This window comes from Cryptomeria japonica, chromosome 3, assembly GCF_030272615.1.
Source record: "Cryptomeria japonica chromosome 3, Sugi_1.0, whole genome shotgun sequence".
In the NCBI taxonomy this organism is placed as follows: domain Eukaryota; kingdom Viridiplantae; phylum Streptophyta; class Pinopsida; order Cupressales; family Cupressaceae; genus Cryptomeria; species Cryptomeria japonica.
Window position 1 is genome coordinate 628,175,593 of NC_081407.1, and position 27,703 is coordinate 628,203,295.

Genomic DNA, 27,703 nt, shown 5'->3' on the forward strand with positions numbered 1-27,703 from the left:
CGCTTGGGATGTATAACCGTTAGTTAGTGATCGGTGTCAATTAACATAGACACTGATTCCCATCGATTAATATACCACGCCAATCCCATCGTAAAATCCATTTAACATATACACAATGTTACGTGAACCCCGATTAGTATCGGGCTGGTAATAAGTTAAACACCGGTTGATAATACATGCCAAGGGGTGCGATCAAGTAGTGCCTTGATCGATCATGTCCATAAGACATGACCGGTCAAGGCACTGCTTGATCCTCCCTCTTGCATATATATATCATTTGATATTTGTGAAGAGGATATTGAAATCGAAAATACTCCTCTCACCTGTCAAATAAAGAAGATAGTCAGATTCATAATAGAGATAGAAAATTCATAGATATAGAGAATACATTAAGAATACATCTTGCATATTGAATTGTAAATTGAACAATCATTTACATGGTATTAGAGCCAGGTTAAATCAAACCTGAATCTGTTCAATTTTACGTAAAATTCAAATCAAGCATATATTCAACATCTCAATCCTATCAATGGCTAGCGCTATCAGATTTGAAGACAGACTCGGAGGAGGTGATGACTTCTCCGCATGGAAATTCAGAATTCAAATGATTCTAAAAGAAAATAAAGTCAAATCATTTGTAAAGACTGAAACTGAAGAACCTGAGACTGAACCTGACAAAGCAATTTGGAGAGAAGGAAATTATAAGGCTATCAAAATCATAGTTGATGGGGTAAGGAACAACATTACGCCCATTATAAGGAAACATGAAACAACCTTCAACATGTTCAAAGCACTTGAAGACGCTTTTGAGATATCTAATGCCAGTAGAACCTTGGCTCTAAAAGGAGAAATAAATCACATAGCCATGATAAAAAGAGAATCAGTCAATGCCTACTTCATGAGAATATCTGCCCTAAGGGATGAACTAGCAACCCTTGGATATGAGATCCAAAGCAAAGAATTAACCCTCATTGCTCTAGATGGGTTGCCCAGCATATGGGAAACATTCGTCCAAGGCATCAGTGCAAAGGATAACTTCCCAAAATTTGATAGGCTAAAGTCTGACTGTCTCCAAGAGGAATCAAGGCAAAATAAGAAAGGGATCAAATAGAAGAATATAGATGAAGATCTTCAAGTTCTTAATACTAACTCAAATAAGAAAGGCAAGCAGAAGCAATTCAGAAAGAGAAAAGGTCGTCACGGCAAGAACTCCTTCAAAAAGGACCTCTCTCAGATTCAATGTTACAGATGTGACAAATTTGGGCACTATGTTGCCAAATGTCCAGAAAGAGCTAAACAGGCCACATTTGTCAAAACAGGAAAATCCAAAAGAGAAGAGGACTCCGAGAAGTATGTACTCTATTCAGCACTCACAAATCAAGCATCAAATAAAATCCTGGGTGATCGACAATGGCTCATCCAGGCACATCACAGGATTCAGAGAAGTACTAGACTCAATGAAAGAGGAAAATGATGAGGAAGTAACTATCGGAGATGACTCTACACACCCTGTCAAAGGAGTTGGAACCTGCACCATCAAACTAAAGTCGGGTGTATCATTACAACTTAGAGGAGTGCTATATGTTCCAGGCATCAAGAGAAATCTAGTCTCAATATCAACACTGGAGGACAATGGATACAGAGTAACCTTCATGGACAACAAAGTATTGGCTTGGCCAAAGAACTCATCCATCTAAAAAGCTAAAACAATTGGTCAAAGACAAGGCTATTTGTATGAGCTATGTACATAGCCCAACTTAGCCCTAATTCATGAGATCACAGATGCCAATGAAATCTGGCATAGAAGACTAGGCCACCTAAATTTTAGAGCTTTATCATCAATGGGAGACCTTGTCACAGGTCTACCTAAGTTAAAGCAATATCATTCAAGGGCATGCACAGGATGTGCCCTAGGTAAAAATACTAAGGGTGCTTTTCAGAATAGTACTAGGAAAACAAGTAAAATTTTAGAGTTAGTTCATTCTGATGTATGTGGACCTATGTCCATGCCTTCATTGGGGGGATTTTTGTATTATGTAATATTTGTTGATGACTACTCTAGGAAAACTTGGATCTACTTTCTGAAATGTAAAGAATCAAAAGAGATCCTTAATAGGTTTAAAGAATTCAAATCACTAACAAAGAACTACTCAGGAAATAAAATTAAAACCCTAAGAACTGACAATGGGGGGGAATACACATCAGAAATATTTAAAGAGTTTTGTAAAAATTCAGGGATTTAGAAGGAGTTAACAATACCTTATAACCCCCAACAAAATGGGATAGCTGAAAGGAAAAACAGGACAATAGTTGAAGCTGCCAAAGCTATGATTCTTGATCAGAATCTAAATATCAATCTTTGGGCAGAAGCAACTAGCACTACTGTATATATTCAAAACAGATGTCCCCACTTTCATCTTGAAGATGAGACCCCTAAGGAAGTCTTTACTAAATCAAAACCTGATATTAGCCACCTTAGGATATTTGGATGCCCTGTCTATATTCATGTACCTAAGGAGAAAAGATTAAAACTAGAGCCTTCTGGAAAAAGGGGAATCTTTGTAGGATACAGTGAAACCTCCAAAGCCTAAAGGATATACATACCTGGTCAAAAGAATATTGAACTAAGTAGGGATGTGATCTTTGAAGAAAACCTAGCCTTCAAAACAGCCCAAAGCTCTCTAGATCCTAAAGTCTATATTCCCAACCCTAGCTTAGATAGAGATCCCACTCCTGAGCTTCAAAGGGAGAATCCTGAGGAAACTATAAGTGAAACTCAAAGTCCACCTAGAGAAAACCTCAAGAAAAGACCACTATGGGCCACCAAAACTGTAGCAGAAGCTCATAAGTTTGTTGCTCCTCCAGGAACCTTCAGGGAAAGCAAAAGGCCTAACAAATTCACTAGCTATGTTGCCCTTCTGAATGATCTCTCTAAAGCTGAACCAAACAATGTATCAGAGGCTCGTGAACATCAAGTATGGAAGGATGCAATGTCTGAAGTGTATCAGTCCATTATGAAAAATGATGTTTGGGAGATTGTTCCTAGGCCAACTAAGAAATTTGTTGTTTCATCTAAATGGCTTTTTAAGATCAAACATGCTGCAGATGGTAGTATTGAAAAACACAAGGTTAGATTTGTAGCTAGAGGTTTCTCTCAAAGAGAAGGAATAGATTATGAAGAAACTTTTGCACCCGTTGCCAGATATACATCAGTAAGAGCTGTATTAGCCATTGCAGCAGCTAAGGGGTGGAAGGTACACCAGATGGATGTTAAGACAACATTTCTAAATGGTGAGATCTCAGAAGAAGTCTACCTAGAGCAACCTGAAGGGTTTGAAATTTATGATGCAGAGTCTCATGTGTGCAGACTCAAGAAAGCTCTCTATGGGCTTAAACAGGCTCCCAGGGCTTAGTATGAAAGAATTGACACCTATCTCTCAGGACTAGGCTTCTCTAAAAATGATGCAGATCCTAATCTCTACTACAAACGAAATAAAGGTAATATGCTAATGTTGATTTTATATGTTGATGACTTATTAATCACAGGAAATGATTATCTTATAGATCAATGCAAGAAAGATCTATCCAAAGAGTTTGATATGAAGGACTTAGGGCTCCTTCATTACTTCCTAGGATTGGAAGTATGGCAGAATTCTGACAACATTATACTAAACCAAGGAAAGTATACCTTGGATATATTGAAGAGATTCGGAATGCTAAACTATAGGCCCATGACCTCTCCTATGGAAACCAATTTAGATAAACTTAAAGAAGCAGCAGCAGAGTCACAACCCACTGACTCTACTCAATACAGACAGATGATTGGGTCCCTGATGTACCTGGTGAATACAAGACCAGATATTTGTTATGCAGTTAATGCCTTAAGCCAGTTCATGTGTGAACCTAAGGAGATACACCTGGTTGCAGTAAAGCACATCATGAGACACCTATGAGGTACTCTAAACCTTGGTCTCAAATATCAGAAAGTTGACATAAACCTACATGGATTTACAGATTCAGATTGGGCTGGAAGTGTAACTAACAGAAAAAGCACCTCAAGGTGTTGCTTCAGTTTGGGTTCAGCCATGATATCTTGGATCAGCAGGAAACAGCCCTCTGTAGCTCAAAGCTCCACCGAGGCAGAATACATTGCAGCTTCTATGGCTGCTCGAGAGGCAGTATGGCTTAGAAAGTTGCTTGTGGGGTTGTTTGGAGAACCTATGAAACCCACTATTATACACTATGACAATCAGAGCTGCATAAAACTTTCAGTTAACCCAGTGTTCCATGAAAAATCCAAGCATATTGAGATCCCATACCACTATGTGCGAGATATGGTAGATAGAAATGTAAGTCAATTAGAATATGTTTGTACAGGAGATCAAACAGCAGATATTCTAACCAAACCTCTTTCCAAGGTGAAGGTTGATCACTTCAGAAAAGGTTTAGGTATGATAGAAAGGTAATTTGCTTTGTAATCCATATTTACATATCAATAAGATGTTTAATGTGTAAACTTCTTTGTCATGATAGAACACTTTGGATTTTTATCCCTTGAGTTCGCATCTAAGAGGTGACGATCTCTGAAGATAATGAACACTTGTATGGAGACATTATAAGGTGACGATCTTATAATGTCCAAACCAGTTATCATGTCGGATCTCTGGTGTGTCATGGATGAGCCATGATTGTGTTGTGGTAAAACATTTATATGAGATGTTAGTGCACCTACCACAACTTGGATAAAGATGAGAATTGAATATTTTCTCATATGATTATCCTTAAGTATTGTGTGCTTAGGCAATACTGATATCACATGCTAAGGTGATATCTTGTCACCACAAGATTAATGTGATGACACCTTGTATCACGTGTTTAGGTTATACTTCATATCATGTGATTAGGTGATATGATTCCCTAGAAAGTTAGATTGTGTGAAGGAATGCTAACTATCATTTGAATTGTGATGCTTGATATACTACTCTGATTTATCTTACCTAGCTAAGAGGGAGTGTTAATGCATGATAGCTTCGGTAAGATAAATGATTGAATGAGAGATAAATGAAGTCTCTCATTCAATCATTTATCATATCAATAAACCATCAAGAAAAACATCAAGCTATTATTCATCTGAAAATCATTCCTATCTATATCAAATCTACTTAGTAAATCAATATCGATGATCTCTAATGGTTATTTGGGTTAACTATGTATTCCGTTTTACATCAGATATGTTCCTTGAAATAAACAAATGATTATCAAGTGCTTTCGGGTGGCAAAGTATGCACCACTTGGGATGTGTAACCGTTAGTTAGTGATCGGTGTCAATTAACATAGACACCGATTCCCATCGGTTAATATACCATGCCAATCCCATTGTAAATGTCGTTTAACATATACACAATGTTACGTGAACCCCGATTAGTATCAGGCTGGTAATAAGTTAAACACCGGTTGATAATACATGCCAAGGGGTGTGATCAAGTAGTGTCTTGATCGATCATGTCCATAAGACATGCCCGGTCAAAGCACTGCTTGATCCTCCCTTTTGCATATATATATCATTTGATATTTGTGAAGAGGATATTGAAATCGAAAATACTCCTCTCACCTGTCAAATAAAGAAGATAGTCAGATTCATAATAGAGATAGAAAATTCATAGATATAGAGAATACATTAAGAATACATCTTGCATATTGAATTGTAAATTGAACAATCATTTACAGAGCAGAGATCTGAAGAGGAGGATGAAGCAAAATAGGATCATGATAAACAAGAGGGTAGTTCGGGGGAGAGATGCTCTGCCCACCTCATTGCGAAAGATTAAAAAGGCAAAGTGGAAACTAAGAAAGTCACCCCTGAACTTGCTGAAGTTTTCTCTCCAGAAGATAATGAGGAATCTGTTGTGCGTTTTGCACACACACCCTATCTTTGACAAGGGACCCCCCGTGTCTGAGGTCTTTGTCTGAGAGAAAGCCCGAGGCAAAATCCAATCCTTTCGTTGCCTCCAGATTCTTCCCAAGTTCGCCACTTGTCCTAAAGCCAAATTTGGAAACAAAGGGTCGCGATTTGTAAAATACTCAAGATGGCCAAGTTTGTCAACCAGCTGAGCTAGGAGGGCAATTTAAGGAGTTTTGCATAGCATCCCAAAATCTCGAATTTTTGCCAAGACGATTTGGTTGAAAGGAAAATCGAGTTTGCATTGACCATTTAAAGAGCTTAAGTGTCAAGTTTCAAAGCTCACAAAAACTCTTTCATTCCAAAAATTAGGGGGCAAAAGTAAGAATCGCGCAAATTTGGGACATTACACAGGTTTATTAGATGAAAGAGAAAACAACTTGCATTTCCCCTGAAAGCAGAACTTCCTCCCCAAGTTGGCAAAGTGAAAAGGTGTTTAAGAAATGAGAAAATCGCACATTTTCTCTCCAAAATCGCGTGTTTCTGATAGAATGCCTCGAATTGCAAAAGGAGGCCAAAGGCCGAAAATGAAGAGTTGAGAGAGTGAAAGTCGCAAGGTCTACAAGCAATTAAAAATCACGCATCATGCCCGAAGTTCGCTCACAAAAGGCCAAGTAAAATCGCTCATACCCGAACTTGCAAAGGGTCTTAATAGCCCGAAAATGAAGGGCTAAGACTCGCAAACTTCCCTTTTTAAGCCGAAAATTCCCAAATCTCACAAACTTATCTAATTCGCCGAAAAAGTGAAAACAACTTAAGGCTTACAAAGTCAGCTCTCAACCCAAAATTAGCAGAGAACACTAAGATTTGCAAAATCAGCTTATTAGCCGAAAATGAGAGAATGGACCTACATCGTGTGAAGTCATCTTAAAGGTTGAAAACTTTAAAGGCTTCCAAATCTCGCATTTTTTTTAGAATTCCCGAAATCACTAAGAACTCTCAAAATCGGCTTTTAGGCTGAAATTGCCAGGAACAACTAAATTCGTGAAAGAAGTAAGGGCATTAAAACTTTGGAAATTGGCAAAATGACCCTCCAGGCCAAAATTGGCAAAATCACCATTTAGGCTGAACTTCAATAATTCAAAATGGCATTCCAAGCTGAAAATCACTAATGAATGGAGGGGCATTTTTCATTAAGTTTGCAAAAAATGGTTTTTAGCCCGAAAATGCCAATACAAAAAGGGGCGTGAAAACTTAGATATTTTCAAAACCAACTTGTAGGCCGAAATACCAAGTAGGTTCACGCTAAAGAAGGCAAGGGGGCGAAAATAGGAAAAGGCTCAAGTCGCGCGATTAAACTTAGGAGGTTCGAAATAGAAAATTATTCAAAGTCACGCAAAAGGCTTCTCTTAGCCGAAGTTCACCTAAGTCCCAAAAATGAATTAAAAGGTTCATGATCACGCAAAATTGCAAATAATCCTTCATTTGCCCGAAAATATCAATGGGTCGATATAAATCCAATTGGCAAACTTTCAATTCGTGGGAACTAGAAATTATAGACATCCTAACTTCAAATTCAGCTAAGGAACTAATGAAGGCATTTGAAATTCGCTCAGAGGAAGCATAACATCTCTCAACTTGCCTAAAGGTCCCAAAATCTAAAAGAGGAAGCAAAAACATTCAAAAGATACATCTCACAAAGAGCTTCTCAAGGCCCGAACCCCACAAGACGAAGCCAGACGTTAAAATTTAATATTTGTTAAATTAAATTATTTAATTTTTCAAATTAATTTATTGAGGTGAAATCAATTGATTGTTTGTAGGACGTCATTAGAAGAACCAGGAGAAAGCCTGAAACAAGAAAGCCAGGCACTGAGCTAAAGAGGAAGATGCAGGAACGTGTTGCAAGAGTGTGAGATCTAAACCGAGCATTGGGAACCGTGCCGCTGAACAAAGATGAAGTCCACCACCGAGACCAAAGACCAAAGAACACTCCGAATGCGGCAAGTCTATGCATTCTCAGGAAAAGTGCACAGCTGGATTTAATTCCAAAAGTTCAATTTTAAAAGCTGAAACTGTTTATTGTAAAACTGCCTGTGGGCCCCACTCAAATATTTTGAAACAAAGGGGAAACAGGTCAGTTATGGACAGTTATGTCCAACTATCGGATAGATTCAAATTAAATGCCAAACCAGTTGTGGGTAGTTGGGATAGTGGTTGGATGGATGACTGAGAGTTTAATGGGCATGGGTTAAAGTTGCCAGCTTCTGGAAGGCAGATCAAGACCCTCAGATGCAGTCAATCTTGCCCTTCGATTCGAAATTGTAAATTCTGTAAAAGGCAAAGGCCTTTCTTTTGTAAAGGATTAGACAGTCAAAGAGAATTTTGTAGTTAGAGTCCTATAGTTAGATTTTAGAAGTTACAATAGGTTAGACCTTAGCAGTAGCATAGAGATGCTGCAGAAATTGTTGTAATAGGCAGCTGAAATCAATATATAGACATTGATTTGGTTTTTATTGTCTTGTTTTCATCCTGTTTGCATGGTTTCTTTCAGCATTTTAGATTGATTTGGTTTTTATTGTCTTGTTTTGTTTTGGGTGTGCAGGTATTTGATAGATTCAGGCTCATACCATTGAGGATGTACTGATTGTGTATCCTTTTGTATGGTTAACCTGAGCCTTTGATTGTGCTTAGTTCAATTGCAGGTGTCTCTCTAGGCTGCGCCAAAATTGGGTGCTTAGTCGTGCGTTTGCAATCTGAAAATCTTCCAAGTCCCCTTGAAGATTGCACCATTCCTGCAAGGTTGTGAGCTATTCTAGCCAAGCAAGGATTGGTTATGTTGAATCCGTCTACCCGCATACCGGTCTTATTAGTTTTAGATCTCCTATCCCTTCCTCTTTTCTCTTTATTACACAGTTCGAGAGTCGTAATAGACCAGCTTGTTTCAAAATCATAAGTCCCCTTGTGCTCCTAGCAAAACACATCAACTACTAAGCTATCCTGCAGTCAAGACCTGACAAACAAAACATTGAGGTCATCCCCATTGATCAAGTTCACACAGCATTAGGGATTTCCTTATCTCAAGAGAGGATAGGATTCTTAGCAATTTCTATTCTGCGTTGGCCGGATGGAGTCGTAGCAATGAGATTTTAGACACGTCAACAGAATCCTCAACAGATGACTCCAAGGATGAAGATTTTCATGAGGTTAAAGAGGAACAGGAGGTAGATACTAACAATAATTCGGAGGAGACCAACGAGCTTAAGGAGGAAAGCGAAAAGTCAGATCAAAGTTCCCCTTCCCTTGCAGATTGTGAAGAAGATGAAATGGAGCCTTGTTCCATGGATTCTCCAGTGGAGAAGAAAGATGACAACACTTCCAAATTAAATGGCCGGATTATTGACCTCCAAGTTAGAGTTAATTACCTCAAGTCCAAAGTGGAGGTGTGCAGACAAAGTAAAAGAAAGATGAGCAAGGCGTTAAATACTATTTGTGTTGTTACTGATGGAATAACAAGCAAGGCAGCTATGGGGATTGTCTTTGGTCAAAGAAAACTTAAGAAGAAAGCCAAGAAACAACTGGAAAAGGATAATTTGCAAGAGACATAATAGAATGAGTAAGAGTCGGGTCAGGAGGTTTGGCGTTGTTACTGATGGAATAACGTGCAAGGCAGCTATGGGGATTGTCTGTGGTCAAAGAAAATTTAAGAAGAAAGCCAAGAAACAACTGGAAAAGGATAATTTGCAAGAGACATAATAGAATGAGGAAGAGTCGGGTCAGGAGGTTTGGCAGGAACAGATGAGGAGACTTGTTAGGAACTTGGACATCCTCAACAACAATTAGGCTGTTGTTCATGATATTGTGTTGGTCTCGATGCCTTTTTGCTACTCTTTTTAAGATTAAAGTTATTGATAGTTTTATTAGAGATAGGTCCATGGTTAAGGAGTGGTTAGTTAGTTATAGTAATCCTGTATTTATTTTCTTGAACAATATGATTTATGTGGCCTACGTGCCCCCTCAGACTTATTTTAATTTTGATATGATAACTATTGATAATGCTTATAATTACTATTATCAATTGATAGCTTGTTTGGTTATGTTATTTTTAAGACTTTTTGGTCAAATAGCTATGGCGGTTTGGGTGTGGTATTATGTTTTTGGTTACTTACTGAGAGTTAGCTTCTAGAGTTTTGACTTGGTGCCTAGATTTGTGTTGCCAATGGTTGTTATGTTGCTACTTTGTTTTGTTGTTTTGTGTTTGTTCTTGTGAGGGTTTAGGGCCCTTTCCCTCCTTAAGTAATCAAAAACATGTCACTACATCCTCCAGATGGATTATGTGGTGTTACAAAACATCAATTTCAAAAATCTGACATTTTTTTATCAAAATTGTTTCTTTCAAACTAGTAATTTGGACTAGCCAATAACAAAATATTCCCAAACAAACATAGTCAAAATGCATTTAAAGTAATCATCATTTTCCCTTATTGGAGTACCAACATAACATCTCAATCTTGCCAAGTGAATAACATATCTAAAAGATAATATGCTTTATCAATAACAAGTACATTTAACCTCACCATACGACTTGGGTGACATCATTGTTGACAGAGACATTGAGAATTATAGCTAGGGTTTGAGCAGCATCCTGAGAATCACAACCAATATTCTATATAATTTGTTGTGATGTTTGCCACAACTCGCTCACTGCAACTATAGAAGTAGCTTAAAGTCTTCCAACATAGAGTATCTTCAAAACAAAAATGTCATCCATAAATTCATGCATGACGTTGAGTTTGACAAATTTCGATGGCTTCCCTGATATTTCACTTTTCAGATGTGGAACGGGATCAAGGGGCTGTTATAAGGGAGCGCCAGTTTTGGCCATTATCTAGTGACAAGCCAACACCACCTTCAACTAGGTTCACAAATCATCGCATATTCACCCATGACTTTGCCCAAACTAGCGAGTCCATCAGTCGTTTGGTTGAGGCCTTGTCCTCTCTCAACTCAAACACCCACGTGAGAAACATGGAGGATATGTTCGAGTTCACATGGTGGCAAAACTCAAAGCTCAAGAAGCCATCCCCAAACACCATCTTTATCACTTGTAGGACCTCTCCATCCACTACTTTGAAAATATTCATCAGTCTCCTATCGGTAATCTTCTCACGAAATGCCATTTGTCTCTCTGTCGAATCAAGGCATACTATAGTCTTCATTCCTTCATCTACTATCCTCAACATAGCCCTGGGCATTAAGAACATGACAGTGAGCATTAAGATGGCATCTCTCCATCTACTTGCATGTGTGGGCATAAACTCTCCTCCCTCTGCATTAATGCAACCATCCTAGTCCCCATTAATGCTTTTGTCATTCAATAGCCACCTCCAAACTCCTCTCGCCAAATCTTCAAGCACTAAAAAAGTCCCCCATCCACTCTCCTTCCTCCATGTCTATTGCATGATTTTCAAACTTGTCTGCCTACTTGTTACCCTCTTTATAGATATGAGACACCATCACCTCCTCAAATCCATTTAGATCCTCCTAGATTTGGGATAAAAACTTCTTAAGGTTTCAATTTGGAGTATCCTTACACCTGATTGCAGTGATGGTAATCATCGAGTCACCTTCTACATGAATCCTCAACAGATGCAATCACTTACAAGCTTTGATACCCAATTCTATAACTTGGAACTTTGCTTCATTATTAGTACCTCAAACTGGCTTCCTTGCTACCATTGCAAGAATGCTTCCTTTGTGATCTAGGAAGATACACCCAACTCTTGTTGGGTCCACATTGCCCCAAGAAGCCCCATCAAAGTTCACTAACCCATCCTTCTCGAGGAGGAACCCATCTAGTATCGGCCCAACAACATGCCTTCAAACCGACCTAACCAAACCCATGAACAGGTGAACTAATAATCCTTTTAATTAATAGTAATATTAATAGTTTATTTAAATAAATCTTCTTTTTTGATACATAATATGCAACCAAGGTTGCAGGAAGGTTGCAGGAAATTGTAAAAAAAGATTTACATTGCTATCATTCCAACCTTCCAACCAAGACAAATTGGCCTCACAATACCAATAAGGCTAACAAAAACAAAGCCCAGCCTCGGACCAAATAAAATTGACATTTTGATTGAGACAACAAAACAAGCCCCTCTTGCCCCATAGATAAAACAAAATTGGAGACGCGCACCAGGTCGAAGCAACCACCAAAAATTACCACTTAGTGACAACTGGTTCACATGACCACTCCAGATCACTTACATAAAGACCCTACCAGCCCCGACAACCCACCTCCAAAGTCAAACTTAAAATACCTCCCAATCACATCAATTCAACAAGGTTAGCAAAAAACCAAAAAACTTGACTTGCAAACACTTCAAACCCTATCACCGTAAAAATCATCTAAGCATACAACCCTCGCAAACCTATCCATCCATCACATGTTGTCTTCAAACTCAATTCCCACCAGACAACGAAGAAAGTCTCTGCTCACCACAACCCAATGAAGGTGCCACCCAATCCACACTCGTCCAAGTTCAGAATGAAAGGTTGCCTTGCCACCTCAACCCCTGGCTAAAACAAATTTGGAATGTCTTCAGGCCATGGAATCCCAATTGCCAAAACAACCACATCAAGGTTGCCTAGAAGCAATTTAGCTTTGAAAATCTCTCGTAGCAACAACAAGGACTAACCCTCAACTCACCAAGGTCCAAGAGCGAGGCCAAGAAACAAGAAGAGATGTTTGTGTTGACATGGTAACCATTTGCAGAGTTAAGAAAATCTTTGCCCAATACCATCCTAATCGCCTCCATTGCCAACAAGCCCAGCGCCTTGCATACCATTTGCAACTGCTAGTCTGAAATGTATCGAGGAATGACATTTGCCTTTTGTCGCTCCTTAGCCAAATTCGAGTCTCCATGTCAGAAATGATATGCTAGATAAAGCTAGGCCTAACACTTTAGATGAAGTGGCTCCAATCCGATACTCAAAAATCTTAAGAGTTAAAGATGAACATTATTACGTTGTTCGACAATGGCCAAGGGAATGCAACGTATTGAAAATTCTATGCCAAAGCCAGCGTATAAATCTCCCAAGATCGAGCAGCCAATCTTGAAAAGGCAAAAATGGTATGAGATTAATGGATCTTTTCTCCCAATAAAACCGAGTGTGTTCTTAGACGACCTAGAAATAAATGCTACGGGTATGAGTCACCTCAAAATCAAAAAAATTCCTATCAACGCCACCAGAATATCATTCAAGGCCCAAGAGTGCCTAGCTCAATTCCATTTGTAGCAACGTTGTCCAATCCTCCCTATTTACCTCTCGATAGGTGTGGTTGATTGTGTTTGATTCAAAAAAGCTAAGGAGTCCATTACTTTGTCCACTAAATCAAATAATTTCCAATTAGGAATTGAACCCGACCTTACCACATTGATCACTAGAGAGGAATCGCCTTTAATTTTGATCTTGGAAATGCCTAGATCTCTGTAGAAGATTGGTCCTTGAGTCAGTGCTTTCAATTCAGCCATATTATTAGTATTTTCCTCCAGAAGGATTGCAAGCCTATCCACAACTGAACCATCCCAAAGCGTAAGTATGCATCCAGCTTTTGATGGCCCCGGATTACCCCTAGAGGTGGCATCAAAATTAAGTTTGAACCAGCCCATTTGCAGTGGTTTCCAAGTGGCTTGAGCCCTGATAGATTCAACCTCCTTGCTGCCGACTCCCATGAAGGGAGGGATTCTCAAACCATGCCATTTGAACCTCATCTTGCCATCCCACTCTATGAAATGAGCATGTCTCCTCAAATGCAGGGCAAATCTGCTATTTACTAATTCTACTAGTGCTTCTTCGACTTTGTTCAGAAAGGAAGAAAGAGACATATCCCTTTCCTGGAAAATTCTACGATTTTTTTCTTTCCACATCTGCCAAATTAGTAACGAAGGGCTAGAAATCTAGAGACAACCAAAAAGACCAGACTTGTGAAGGATAGGCCAACCCTTAAATAGGCTTACAATATCATTTGGAAGTGAAACGATCCATCCATGCTTAGCGCATAACCATCTCCAACAAGCCTGTGAGAAAGGGCGCCCTAGAGACAGATGATCAATCAACTCCTCCTCATGCAAACATAATACACATCTCGAGGGGGCCTTCAAAACCCATACTCCTAAATGTTTTTGTGAGTGGGTTTGACATTATTGTAACGCTGAAAAATATTGTTTCTAGCAGTTGCAATTGAGCAAAATCAGCTTCTGAATGTTTCAAATTTGGTGTTTGATGTGGAAAAATTATTTCATAACTATTTCAATTAAGATCTGTGTTATTTGGAGACCTAGGGTTTACGTCAGTCATAAACCAGCAACTATATTTGATTAAAATTGATCCATATAATTCAGATTTCCCAGTTATGGTGCATGTTGATGTGAGTTTGTATTTCAGCATTCAAGAGTTTCACAATGAGTTTCCAGCCACTTGTTCTCAATTTGATTTTTTGTTTGTTTCCAAAAATCAGAAAAATACATAAAATATCAAAAAATTATAAAAAAATCTAGTTGGGACATTACTGTCTTCAGAAACAACTATCGTTATCTTCATTAGCAACTATTTTTCATTTTCATTAGCAACTATCTATTATCTTCATAAGAAAACCTTAAAGTAGAGTCTTATTTCAACTCTATCTTTGAAGAGTTTAATAGAAAAAGACAGATGACATTGTTGACTAAGTGGAATGTCTCGACTATGACTCACTCATTTGATGGCATATGAATGCAAGTTGTTATAAGTTGATTCTATGAAGATCAAAAGATTCAAAACAATAGAAACTGTTACCAAGGCAAAGGCTTCCTACATTTGGCTGGTTATTCATTGCAAATTATGCCTATATATTGGAACTTCACATAAGTTTATTGAAGAAAGAATCATATATGTGATGAAGGAAACTGATCAAAGCTTTGAAAAAGCTGAAGAATGCATTGTCATCCACTCACATGGCTGTCATGCCAACTTTTTCCAAGACATTAACCATCAAATTTGATGCTTGGAGTTCAAAGACGGGCAATAATTATGCAGATCAGTCACCCAGCAGCTTTTGGGAGTAACAAATTCAAGCTACATAAAAGATTTTGCCTGTGCGACAGAGATGCTTTCCATAGTTCATCCATTTCCAAGACATAAACCATCGAATTTGATGCTTTAAGCTCAAAGACTGGAGCAAATAGTTATGCAAAACAGTCAGCCGGCAGCTTTTGGGAGTCACAAAATCAAGCTACATAAAAGATTTTGGCTGAGTGGATGAAATACTTAGTAGATACTAGGTTTGTTGTTAAGACCCACCATAATAGTCTTAAATATATGCTCAAATAGAAAACCTTGTTCACAGAACAACAAAAAAGATGTAGAAGATCCAAGCTTTTGACATTGAAATTCTACAAAAGAAGGTCAAATACATTACTGCTGCAGATGCACTATCTTCAAAGGAGGAACAAAATATGGTATGTTCAATCTCAATTGTGGTTCTAGACTGGCTTTTTGTTGTAGTAGATTGCATAACTAAATATTATCACTTCATTGAAATGAAGTAACTATCCAATGCATAAACACAGCGAAAGGTTTTGCAGAAAGTGTTGACAAGCTACATAGATTTCCTGAAATGATAGCATGTGATCAAGATGTAAGTAACTTGCCAAACAAAAGTTAGGAACTAGTGCTTAGAAGGATATTTTTGGTGTTTTGACTCCACCAAACTGAACAATGCATTAAAAAATTACACTTACCAAAATGATTGTATAATACCACTAGCCATATATCTGTCAAGATAATTCCATTCACTACCCTTTACAAGTATAAACTCCAAGGGCTTAAGCATTTCATTGCTACTAGTATTAAATTTCATGTAGTTAAAAGCTATCTTGAAGACTCTCAAAAGATCAATCAAACGATTGAGAATTTACAATGTTCTCGTAATAAATGCAACTAGCTGATCAATGTTGAACAGGGCAATAATTTGAAGGAGACTGTCTTCAGGCATCTTAAGATCATTCCGAGAAAAAATTCACTGGCACAGAGTGGCTGACATTTCAAGTTATCTCCTGAGTTTTACAGTCCATTCCAAATAAGTAAGAAGATTGATTTTCTATCTTATGCATAAGAATTACCATGATCAACTTGTGTCCACAATGTTTTTCACGTATATTGTCTCCTGAAGAAATAGGATATGCATGTTCCTGTTAGAACTGAATTTCCAATCCTAGATGAATAAGGGAGAACTTGTGCTTGAACTTGAAGTTGTTCTCAAAGCTCATCCAAAGAACTTACATTCTAGACAAATAACTAAGTATTCTTCCACACAACAGGAAATCTTTGGGAGAATCAATCTTTCATGAATTTCATGTGCATCTCTCCATAAGCTTTGAGAGCAATCTCTTAAGAAAAGGGGACTTATAATAAACCTTATCAAATAACATTAAATAATATTTTCTATTAGTGAAATGTACCTGTTAGCATTTATTTTGTAGATGCTTGTTTGTTACTATATCATCATTTGTACATTTTCTGGATATTGAATACAATGTCTATAGACATGTGTATGTGTGTGTGTTTGTACATACTTTTACATTTCTCTTTTCCAAAACTTGAACAATTGCATGTGACAATTCACAAACTTCCATGCAGCTCATTAGGTGAAATTTAAGTAGAATATTAAGCCTTTTCTATTGATGGTTGTCACATAGGTAGACATAAAGAAAGAGCAATGTCCAGCTTGGCTTGCTTCTATTTTAGCGCTGGCAAATATCATTCCGTGCTTACAATATGCCACATATCTGTGCTTCACTTGAAAGAAGATATAACTAATATGATGTTCACTATAGATGCTAATCATATAAGAATTTGGTAATGTTTCAAAATGCAGAGACCATTTGCTGACTTTGAAAAGTTATTTTCAGCAGTGCATTAACATCACAAATAAAGATCCATAATGTTCAATAAAAAGTTATGTGACTAGGTATTTCGTATTCTATTTTTTTTTTGAGTCTCTAGCCCCTATTAAAAATGTACCATTTGGGAAGTAGCAAAGTTCTGATTTCCACCATATATATTTGCAAGATTGCCAGCTGAAGCCAAATGATGCTTTGACTGACTTCCTTGAGTATTTTGGGCAATCCCATGCTGCTGTGCTGACCCAGATGAGAATTGCCTATTTGTGAAACTATGATAAGGTTGCCTCTCCTGCTTGGCAATGAAGAACAAACAATTCACATGTAAGACCATCATTACTTGAAGAATACATTCTACAAATTAGTAGTGTCCATCTACTATGCAAGACAATTACAAAATGGTGAAGCATAAAACCTGCTGAAATTTTGCTTGAAGTTGGTTTTGTTGCTCTTGTGATGGAGGAATGTGGGTCTGCACAAACAAATAAACCAAAAGACAAAAATCACCAACTTCACAAAGACTTCAATTATAATTACTCTAGAATCACTCAACGATATGTGTCCATTTCTCATGTCTATGTGTGTGCAAGACAGGGGAATAGAAGGAAGGAGGGGATAGACATGCACGTTCTTAAAAATTGCATGTTAGTGAATATCAACACAAATCCATACTAGAGTAAATGCCTAAAAAGAAGTTTCTCTGGATTGAGACGTCCTATGGTAATTTCAAGTATCTTTTGATTAAGTTATTCATACCTTTATCCTAATAATTTCATTACCATAGAAAACAATGCTGTTGGTTCATTTGGTTTGAACCTTACTAGAGACATGTGACAGAATTTGTTTGCATTTGTACTTTTTTTTCGGTTTATTTTCACACCCTGGGTTGTTTTCCCCTGATGCTTCTATTTAATAACTGAAAGTAATTACTGAGTCCTTTCAATCCTTTTTGGGTGAATCATGGACAAAGATAGTATTTCCGTCTTCCTCTCTTTCTATTAACTTATGAGGTTTCTTGAGTTAATCAAAGATTAGCCGCTTTGCATTTTCTGGGTATGAAAAATATGCACAATTTGGAATTTTTGAATGAGAGACTTGTTGTGAGGTATTCACACATCGCCCCATCGCAAATGGGGACCCCCACTTTTTCGCTTTCTAGGTTAGTCCTCTTAACTTAGTTGTTAGTTGTTGTCGAGTCTTTGCTATTAACCTTTTGTGTGTAGTTGCTCAAAAGCTGATCAAGTCTCTCTCTTTAGGATGAAGTGAGGTTCAACACCCCCTTTGCCCAGCCAAGGCATAATCACTTCCACTTCTCATAGCACGGTTAGTGGGTGCCCAAGCCCGATCACACCCATTCCCATTTCCCAGCCATTACCATTTCACCATTCCATTTCCTTCTATTTCTACCTCCCCTAACACTCTTCACTTCCATTTACCAAACCTTCTAAATCACCTACCTTCCTATCCTCTATCCTCTATCCTCCATCCACCTTTTTTTGCCCCCCATGCCTTAACCTCCTTCACATCTCTACATAACCTACCACTTCCATGTCCCTTACCTTACATCCCATCTTCTAACCTATACCATTACCTACCTAACCCTCTCCCCATCCTAGTATACTCATCCACTACCCTTATCTACATTTACACCTACCTTTGCCCACACCTACATCTTCCACCCTCCTATCTCCATACCCCTTAGCCTCCCACAGCCTAACCTCCTTACCTACTTAATTATTCCCATTTCCCACCTTTATTCCTAATTACCTTCTTCCTACCCACACCTTTCCACTTTATCACCTACCTCCATCCTAACCTACCACCCTACCCCCTTACCCTTTTTCCTTGCTCCTTATAACTCCCATTATAGCCCTCATCCCCTTTACCCTTTCATTACCCCCTTATACCTCCCACTCCACTTTATTCCCCAACATATCCTAACTCCTTCCATCCCCTTTTCCCTCCCACATCCTAAACCTCCTAACCCCACGTATCTCCTACTTCCATCATTTATATCCCTTATGTCCCCCTTTCCTCCAACATCCCATTCCTCCCTCTCTCTCCACGTAGCAGCTACCCTTAACATTTCCTACCACTCCCCCCCCCACTATTTCTCTCCACCATATTCAATCATCCTTTTCGGCCCCACACACTCAAAAAATGGAGAATCAAATAAGATTTTTAAGGACCTTCGTTGCTGGGACCCACCGAGCTTTAGCCTGGGGATTTTAAGTGTTTTTAATTACCATGCCACAACCATTATTAACAGTTTATTTATTTATGGCCGTTGTCCTATATCAGCGACTTCAGCTCCTCTCTAACTATTACGATTTGTTAGTGTCATCGTTGTTTTACTAAATTAGCTTTCCTCTTATCTTAACCGGTGGTTAAGTCTTTTTTATAATATGCGATTAAGTTAATATCGGTTGCTAAGTGAATCGCAACCTTCTATATTTGTGTCCTTCCTAACCGAATGGAAAGTCATGTCATTTCATTGGCATTGACTTATATTTATATAGATCCGTTGATCGGGTCTATGAAGAGAAGACATAGAGGTGCACATATTATAGTCAGAGAATAACCAAATGTGCATGGGTATTACACAGCGAAGATTACAAGAGAAGGTCGTTAGAATCAGCCCGTGAATATCAATATAGAAATAGAGATCAATAAGCCGATTATATACTGTATACGTGAATATATACATATAGATCGTGGGAAGTCAAATACTGCAGTGCGTAAATATATATATAGATATAGTTCGTGAACATATACAGATAACAGAAACAATATCAGATTGAATGTGATAAATTGGAATCACACAGCATACGGTAGATTTAGCATATCATCTACAGATCGATATAACAGCATACAAATAGACTGATTCAGATATCAGCAGTAGATCGAATATATATAAATCAGACTGGAGTCTATTTATATTCTATTGAGATCTAAACTAAATTTTAAAAATACCTGTCTATTATAAACCTGATCGAAAATTAACATGGAGCATGGAACGAAGGAGATCAATCAAGAATTCAGGACCTGTCCTTCCAAAGGACATTGGGTGAAGTTGTTCTCCTTGCTGATAGTTGACCGAACTTGGAAAATATCTTAGAAGCAAACTTTGGTATGCCTTGAACTTACCTTGGTCATAGAGAGAAGTTTTGTTATAGGTCTTGCCCTCATCAAGGACACAGAGCGAGATGCATTATATGTCTTGTCCTTAGACCGGTCATGGAGCGGATTTAATCATTATAGGTCATGTCCTTGGAAAGGACATAGAGCGAGCTCCTTGTCTTGATCTTGATCCCCAAATAAAATGAAACAAATTAATGAGAACGTACCTTGCAAAGGCCAGCCAGCAAAAAAAAATTCATGAGTCCTGTCCTTAGGAAGGATGATTAGCAAAAATTTCATATAGGTCCTGTCCTTAGGATGGTTAGGGAGCGAAAAATTTCATATGAGTCTTGTCCTTAGGAAGGACGATGAGCGAATCTCTTCATATTGGTCTTGTCCTCTCAAAGGACGATCAGCGAACTTCATACAGGCCTTGTCCTCAGGAAGGAAAGAGAGCAAACTTGATCATTTTAGGCCCTGTCCTTAGCAAGGACATAGAGCAAAGTCACTACATCAAGCAAATCACATGCACCTTGTATGAGACTCAAAGCGAGATTCCTCAAAACAAACATTTTGGCGCCCAAAGATAATTCAAAATTTCGAATTGATGGAAGGGAGAGTTACCAAGTCGGCCAGCACTAAGAGGGATAATTTACAATTTTGTTTACACTAGATCAAGTTGGCCTTGCATCCCAAAGACATGTCTCTACCCTAGGCCACATATATAAAGGAGTTCACTAGATCATTCTAACATCAAAAAAAAACAACATCTTTTCCACCCGCAAATTTTGTAAGCAGCTCCAACAGTCAGCGAATTTCAAGTTCAAGACAGCGAAAAGAATTCAATCATTAGCAAGGCGAATTTACCAAAGAAGCAATAATATCATTCTAACAAAGGCGAAATCAGACTTTGAAGGTGCAGACCTGATGATCAAGGAAGACAGATCTCATCATTAGACAGCTCAAATTCACCCTTAGACAATAAGGATACTTCCTGGACAGTGAATTCACTTATCAAAAGGAGGAATCTCCCCTATAGAAACACATATCAGACCTGCAAATGTAGAATAAGAAATCAAGTCAAAGTGGGAGTGTATAAAGGTTATATATCATGTGAGATTGATACCCATTTGTTTGTTTTGCAGGTAGCAAGGAAAGAAATCAAAAGGACCAGGTTGGAGGAAGATTGGAGAAAGGATCTAAAGGAAGAGATCATGCAATCACCCTAAGGCAAGCAAGCAAGGATGGAAGAAGGACCCAGCTACATCAATAATTCTCATCATCATCATCACATTAAGCAACTAAATAATGTTGAGTATCAAGAGATATCTCTCAACATCCCTTCATGACAATGAATCAACTCAAGTCTACAAAGCGCAAGATTGAGGTGGCATCCCAGTCACTACTTCACCAATCCCAGGGTTCCACATCAGCATGTCTAGATGCAATGTACCTGACTCACCAATGATGGCAGAAACTTAGAGGCATATACCCCTGACATCTATTGGTCCACATTCATGAAATGTAATTTTCTCATTGGCTAAGGAGAGTTTGTTGTAACAAACCCTAATTAGGGTTTTCATTGTAAAATCCTGGCCATTGATCTCAAATTGATCTGAGTCGTTGAATTGTATTGAGAGCACTATAAAAGGCTCAAGCTCTTCATTTGTAAAGGTTAATAGTTAATAGTTAATAATTGGAGAATAGCTAATAGTTAGGAAAGAATAGAATAGCAATTAGAATAGAAGTTAGAGTAGAAGGCAAAGATTGTTGCCAAACATGGTTGTAAAGAACAATTGATTTCATTGAAGTTATAGTGAATTTGATTTGTTACTTCAACAACTTGCATGGTTTTTGCTTCTCAATTTGTTTTCATGTAATTAGAGTGAGTGGAGGAATTTGTTGAATGTATTTATGTGGAATCCGCCTAATCCATACCACTAGCCTCTTGTTGCTTGTAAGAGCGCCTTGTGTGGTCAACTGGAATGTTATGAGCTTAACTTCGAATCATTCTACACTCATTGCTTATGCATTAACTTGAATGGTGATCAATGTTTGATGGTATTGAATCGAACATCTTAGAAACGTCCTTAGAATATTGCACTGAGCTTGTGTCAAATTGTTGATTTTGATGGTGAGACCTCGCTCAGTAGGATTCCATCTAATCATTCACTCATCTTTCTACATTCTTAGGATTAGAATAGATTCTCTCAACCCTTCGTCTTTTGCCATTATTTTAATTCAAGTTAGTCTAGGACAAAGAGCATCGCCCAATTGTCATATCAGATGATCAAGTTCCAGCAAATCAAGCATTCAGGCATTCGAATGTAAGTCCCCTTGTGATTCCAACATTATCACATTAAACCAACTAAGCTTATCCACACGTAGTGACACTACATTCATGAACCTTGGAGTCGTCTCGAATGATCCTTAAGCTGGTCTTCAGCATCCGAGAGATTTTGTTCAAGAGAGGATAAGATACTTTTTAGTATTTTATTCTGTGTTCGCATTTGCGTAAAAAACACATCAACAAGACTCAATCATTTTAAAATCTAAAATCCTTAAGCATATCATGGCATAACACTGTAATACACTTTTGGTACAACTATACCATAGGTAATACTAATAATTTATTTTTGTCTTTTATAAGGTCAAAAATCAAATCTATGTGAAAGTCTTTTGTCTTATTTAATAAGAGAAAAAGTTCATTTCTACCTTGCAAGCTTTGGTCTCATTTACTTGAAGATGAAGTCTCAGATATCCAAAGATCAGATGTGAATGCCCCTAATTTTCAGCAATTCTATGAATAAAGGTTACATTAATGTTTGCAAATATTCTAAATAATGCTATTGTTTTCCTGTAACGCATTTTTAATGAAACAAGAGCCACTTATGTGCTATCTCTTGTAACTGAGTGTCATGCCTCTGCCATGAAGAAAGACAAATGGAGACACCATTGATCACAAAATCGTCTTATTTATAAGACTTCACAATTTTCTGAGGTTATTAATCCAAGAAACTAATAAAATAAGATAGCAATTCTGCAGCGATAAGATATAGGAGGATGTTTATTAAGATATGCATGATTAAGGTGCGATTACATCCCAACAGCCGCAAGTCCATATTGAAGAGGCACGAATGTAGGAAGAGATTTTTATTAAGTTAATAACAATCAAGATAATAACAATCAGCAGTAGTCAAAAGGCAATGGTCACTAAGAAGGAGACGCCACCTTACAAGGAAGGGGCGTGGATTATGGAAGGACATGACTCTTCCATCCCAAGGAAGAGGTATATATTGAAGACCAGCATTCAAGGGGGGGAACCAAGCAATCAATCCAAGAAAAGACAACAGAAATCAGGCATATAAATCGATCAGATCAGAGGTTTATTATATATAGCAGACAATAGCAATCTTATTCATCTTTGTGGTATGCAGCATGATAATGTTTTTATGCATAATTCCTCACATATTGATATAGGCAATAATATGTATGCAACATAATAATATATTTGATACATAACCTCTCATATATTGGATCTCGGTGATAATGTGAAATATCTAGATTCCTAGTCTACTCATCAGATTGCTGCAATCAATCATGACGAGGTTAGTAAAGGAATACAAGGAGGGAGAACTAATATGAGATCCTCTTCTAAGTACACCATCTCAAGGTGGATGGCTGCCAGCCTGCCTCTAAGAATCCCCTTTAAGTTCTGCCCATAATTTTCAGTTGTTGTTGCTTGACATTTGGTCAAACAGTTGCATACATGGTCTGATTTTCTGAGTTCTTAATTATTTTTGTGAGTTTGAGATTTGATGATTCATGCAAAATCACATAATATTGCGAGGAAATAAAGAACTAACAATGCACAAAATTCAGACAGTAGGGATCCAAGGAATAACAACTTTTAAAAGCAAAATCAGAACTAGGGGTTGATTTATTTATGACTGGTACAACTTGTCTTAAGACTGATAACTTCATTCCAAAGAGCACTTTTCAGCAACTAATCAAGAATACAGCCAGTTTATTACATACCCGTTAATCCCTGATTGATGAAATAACATACAATGAAGTGAATAAGGCTGGAAATGGACCATCAACACTTCGATACAAATCTGGGTACATCTGAGAACGATAACAGCAAATAAGAGCCGAAAACAAGCGCTAAATCTTCACCAAGAATAGCCACCTAAGACAGAGATGTAACCATGAAACCCTGGGTCTGAGGCTTCTTCCCAAATTAAGTCTTTAAATTTAAATGAATAACCAGCAATAGGCTAACAATGGAGGCGAGCACTGTAGTGGTACTGTAGCAATCACTATAGCATTTACTGTAGCGGCACTGTTCACGTCACTATTCATTAAAGGTTCAAAATCTTCAAAAATCCATGCCAAACCCTAGCTGATTGAAGCTCAAACTAATTCCAAACCTGCAAATAAGCTCAATGATGAATTCTGGATGAATCCACCTCTCTACATGGAATTGGGTTTCCGTCCAACCCACAAATTCCCAAGGGTTTTCGTCCTTGAAAAAGGCTATCACTGTTACTCCAGTAACTATGGAGAAATTCCAATATCAAATTATCACATAACCAAGCATATCTGAAAATGAGCTCTTGGAAGTCTTTTATAATGCCCACATAAGAGCTCACTCACTCAACTCGCCAATGTGGGATAAATAACATAACTCCCCATTTACATTTTATGTCTTCAATGTGTTATTAAAATAAGGGGAGCCTTTTTTATTAAATATTTCCCACTTAACTAAAGTCCCGCATTAATAAAGTTAAATATTTATATTTAACTTTATAATCTAACTTTATCAATGCATAAATAAATCATATCAATGATAATAAATTCTCCTATTGATATTGAACATTTTCCATTGACATGATATTGTCACTAATGAACCAACCCTGGCCCAACCGACTTACTATAAATAGTAAGTATCCCAAAAACACATCAAAACACCTCAGAAACGCTTGCAACTGAAACTGCCTAGGCCCAAAATTATCAATATCCCTTAAATGTCTTGGTTAGCCTACGAAACCATGGAGAAATAGGCTAACGACAACATCATACAACGTGTGCTAGAAAGCAGACATTACACTGCCACATGAGGCCAAGGGGGTCAAGGTGTATCCCACCCTTGGGCTTAGATAGGAAGGATACTCCAGGCACCCTACTATAGTTTCCCCTCCAACCCCTACCATGGTTGCTAGTTGAAATCAGTGTTACAAGACCCAGACTCGCCTTGGACATGACAAGTTGATTTTGGACTCAATGCCTAGACCCAACAAAAACTTGGCAAAGACTCGACAAATTTAAAAACCCAAGAAATTCAGATATTTTTAAGGATTTAAAACTTGTTTCATGCGCCCTTTAATAAATAAACATTAAATACACAATAACCTAATGAAATAGAAGCTACTTTCAACACATACACAAGTATACATTGATCACATAAGTATAAATGCAAATTTGAGCTGAAGGAAATAACACATTGGATATATAAATAGTGCCAAATGTCTACAAAACTAATGGAATATAAAATCGATGGCACCAAAAGTTCCAAACAAATATCAAAATAAAAGCCAGAATTCTATTGCACAAAGGAGCCTATATCACTCAACACCTTGGCCCTCCTACGTGTGAACCTAATATAGATCCTGGATGATGCTGCAGCTGTAAAATCTGCCTATGTCTCAAGCTCAAGCTCAGTGGCATCCACATCATCATCCTCTAATGGGTCTCCTCGTGCTTTAACCTCCTCTACCATGCCTACTGCATATCTACCTCTCAATCCACATAATCAACCCATGCCAAGTCATCATCATTGAAGACAAGATCATCACTCTTAGTGATCCACTTTGACTGTGAATAAACCTCCTCTAAAGTGATAGGAGACACATTAGTGCCCAAGATCTGTTTATGACGAAGATGAAGGTTGTAATGAACATACACAAGATCATTCAACCTTTGCACTGACAATCTATTGCACATTTTGGAGTGTATGTGCTCAAACATACTCCAATTGCACTCACATCCTAAACCACCACATGGCTGGCTCAAGATACAAACTGCAATCCTCTATAGATTTGGCACCTTAAAACCAAACATCTCCCACCACACATCTGAAATGAGAAAAAATAGAAATCAATTCTATTCTTTAACATTACATTATCTGCCAAATATTATAGCATGGATGTACTTTCATTGCCAAGGAGAACTGCACCATATAGAGAGATAGTGAAGTTGCTAATGGGTACAAGTTCGCATTCGGTCGAATTTTCTCCTATCAAAAAGCAGTGGATAATTCTATGAAAGAGTTTGGCAAGTTCATCTCAAGGCAAGATCATGGTATTTGTGCTCTTTGAGACCAATGCAAGGAAGATGCTTGTGCATGGTGGTACCTCCACATGAAAGACTATTTGTTCCTCTAGCCTCTTGCTATCAAATTTCTATCACAAGTAAGAATTTTTTAATTTTTGAACATTTGTAGACTTTAGTATTTACTATTCTATTGCAATTTTTATTTTTAAGTTGTATTGACTTTCTCTCCAATTTCAACAGGTTGTTCTTCTTTGTTAAAGTTTGGATCAGATTAGATATGTAAGCATTTTTAATTTATTTCTAATACTTGATTCACAACTAAACTATGACAATGAACTCTAAGTGCAGTTTGTTGCTTATATGAAGGGAACACAACTTAATTCATAAAGTATTTGCAGGACTGCAAATGAAGGAGATCGATATCTAATGGCTTGCACTTTCGATTACTGTACTTACCTATTAGAATCGAACTCCATCATAATATATATCTTACGGTATAGGCATGTCAATGAACAGACATGCCTCTACGTACGTGGAGACATGTCGATGAATAGACATGCCTCCACGTACGTGGAGACATGTCGATTCATTGAGATGCCTCTCAACATACCGAAACAATTAACCGATTTGCAAGACAACAATTCTCCTAATTGTTTGTTATCGATTAACAATAGTTAACGATTCTCATAATCGTTGGTTATCATTGTTATCTGCAAGTAACAATTCCCATAATCATTTTTGGAAGGAGATCGACTATTGTCGATATACACAGTGATAAATGATATCGAACTATTAATGTGGAGAATCGATTTATATTGATCATTCCATTTGATCAATATAATCAATACTTATGATCATATAGATACGGTGCTCATATTCGATTTGGTATAAACAATGTGATTAATATAAATCGATATTACTTATCGATTTAACATGAATTTAATCTGAATGATTTATCAACAGCATGATTAATGATTTAATATTCCAATCATAAATTATGTATATATAAATATTCATATATATAATAATAATAAGAACACTTATTATTATTACATATATTAATATGTATATGTTCATATCAACAAATCAATAATCATACTGATGATATAATCAGCATTACTTATACATATGATTTTATGAGATTACTCCGACCGAAGCTATAAATCATCAATATTCTTTGGCTCAATGGAATTGGAATACATGTTCCTTTATCCACTAAGTGAAGCGTAACCAGTTGGCTACAAAAAATGTAGAAGCATGATATTTTTGAGAAAGTTGAGGCCAAAAGGTTTTGCAATAAGTAATTCATATTCATCACAAAGCCTTGATGAAAAATTTAAAAAATGATACTTAGGTAATTACAAAGTAGCCAAAAAGGAACAAAGTCACTAGTTAAGAG

At 37.5% G+C, this 27,703-nt stretch overlaps 1 protein-coding gene across 3 annotated transcripts in view; it reads right to left on the reverse strand.

The window, feature by feature from the left end:
* The window catches only part of LOC131033030 (mediator of RNA polymerase II transcription subunit 8), a 186,641-nt gene that overhangs the window by 24,414 nt on the left and 134,524 nt on the right, over positions 1-27,703 (reverse strand). For all 3 annotated transcript variants that reach the window (XM_057964146.2, XM_057964147.2, XM_057964145.2), the window contains 2 exons: positions 17,264-17,320; positions 16,970-17,140 (listed from right to left, as the gene is read on the reverse strand). In XM_057964146.2, coding sequence (XP_057820129.2) covers positions 16,970-17,140; positions 17,264-17,320 — 228 coding nt within the window. The remainder of the gene's footprint in view (positions 1-16,969; positions 17,141-17,263; positions 17,321-27,703) is intronic.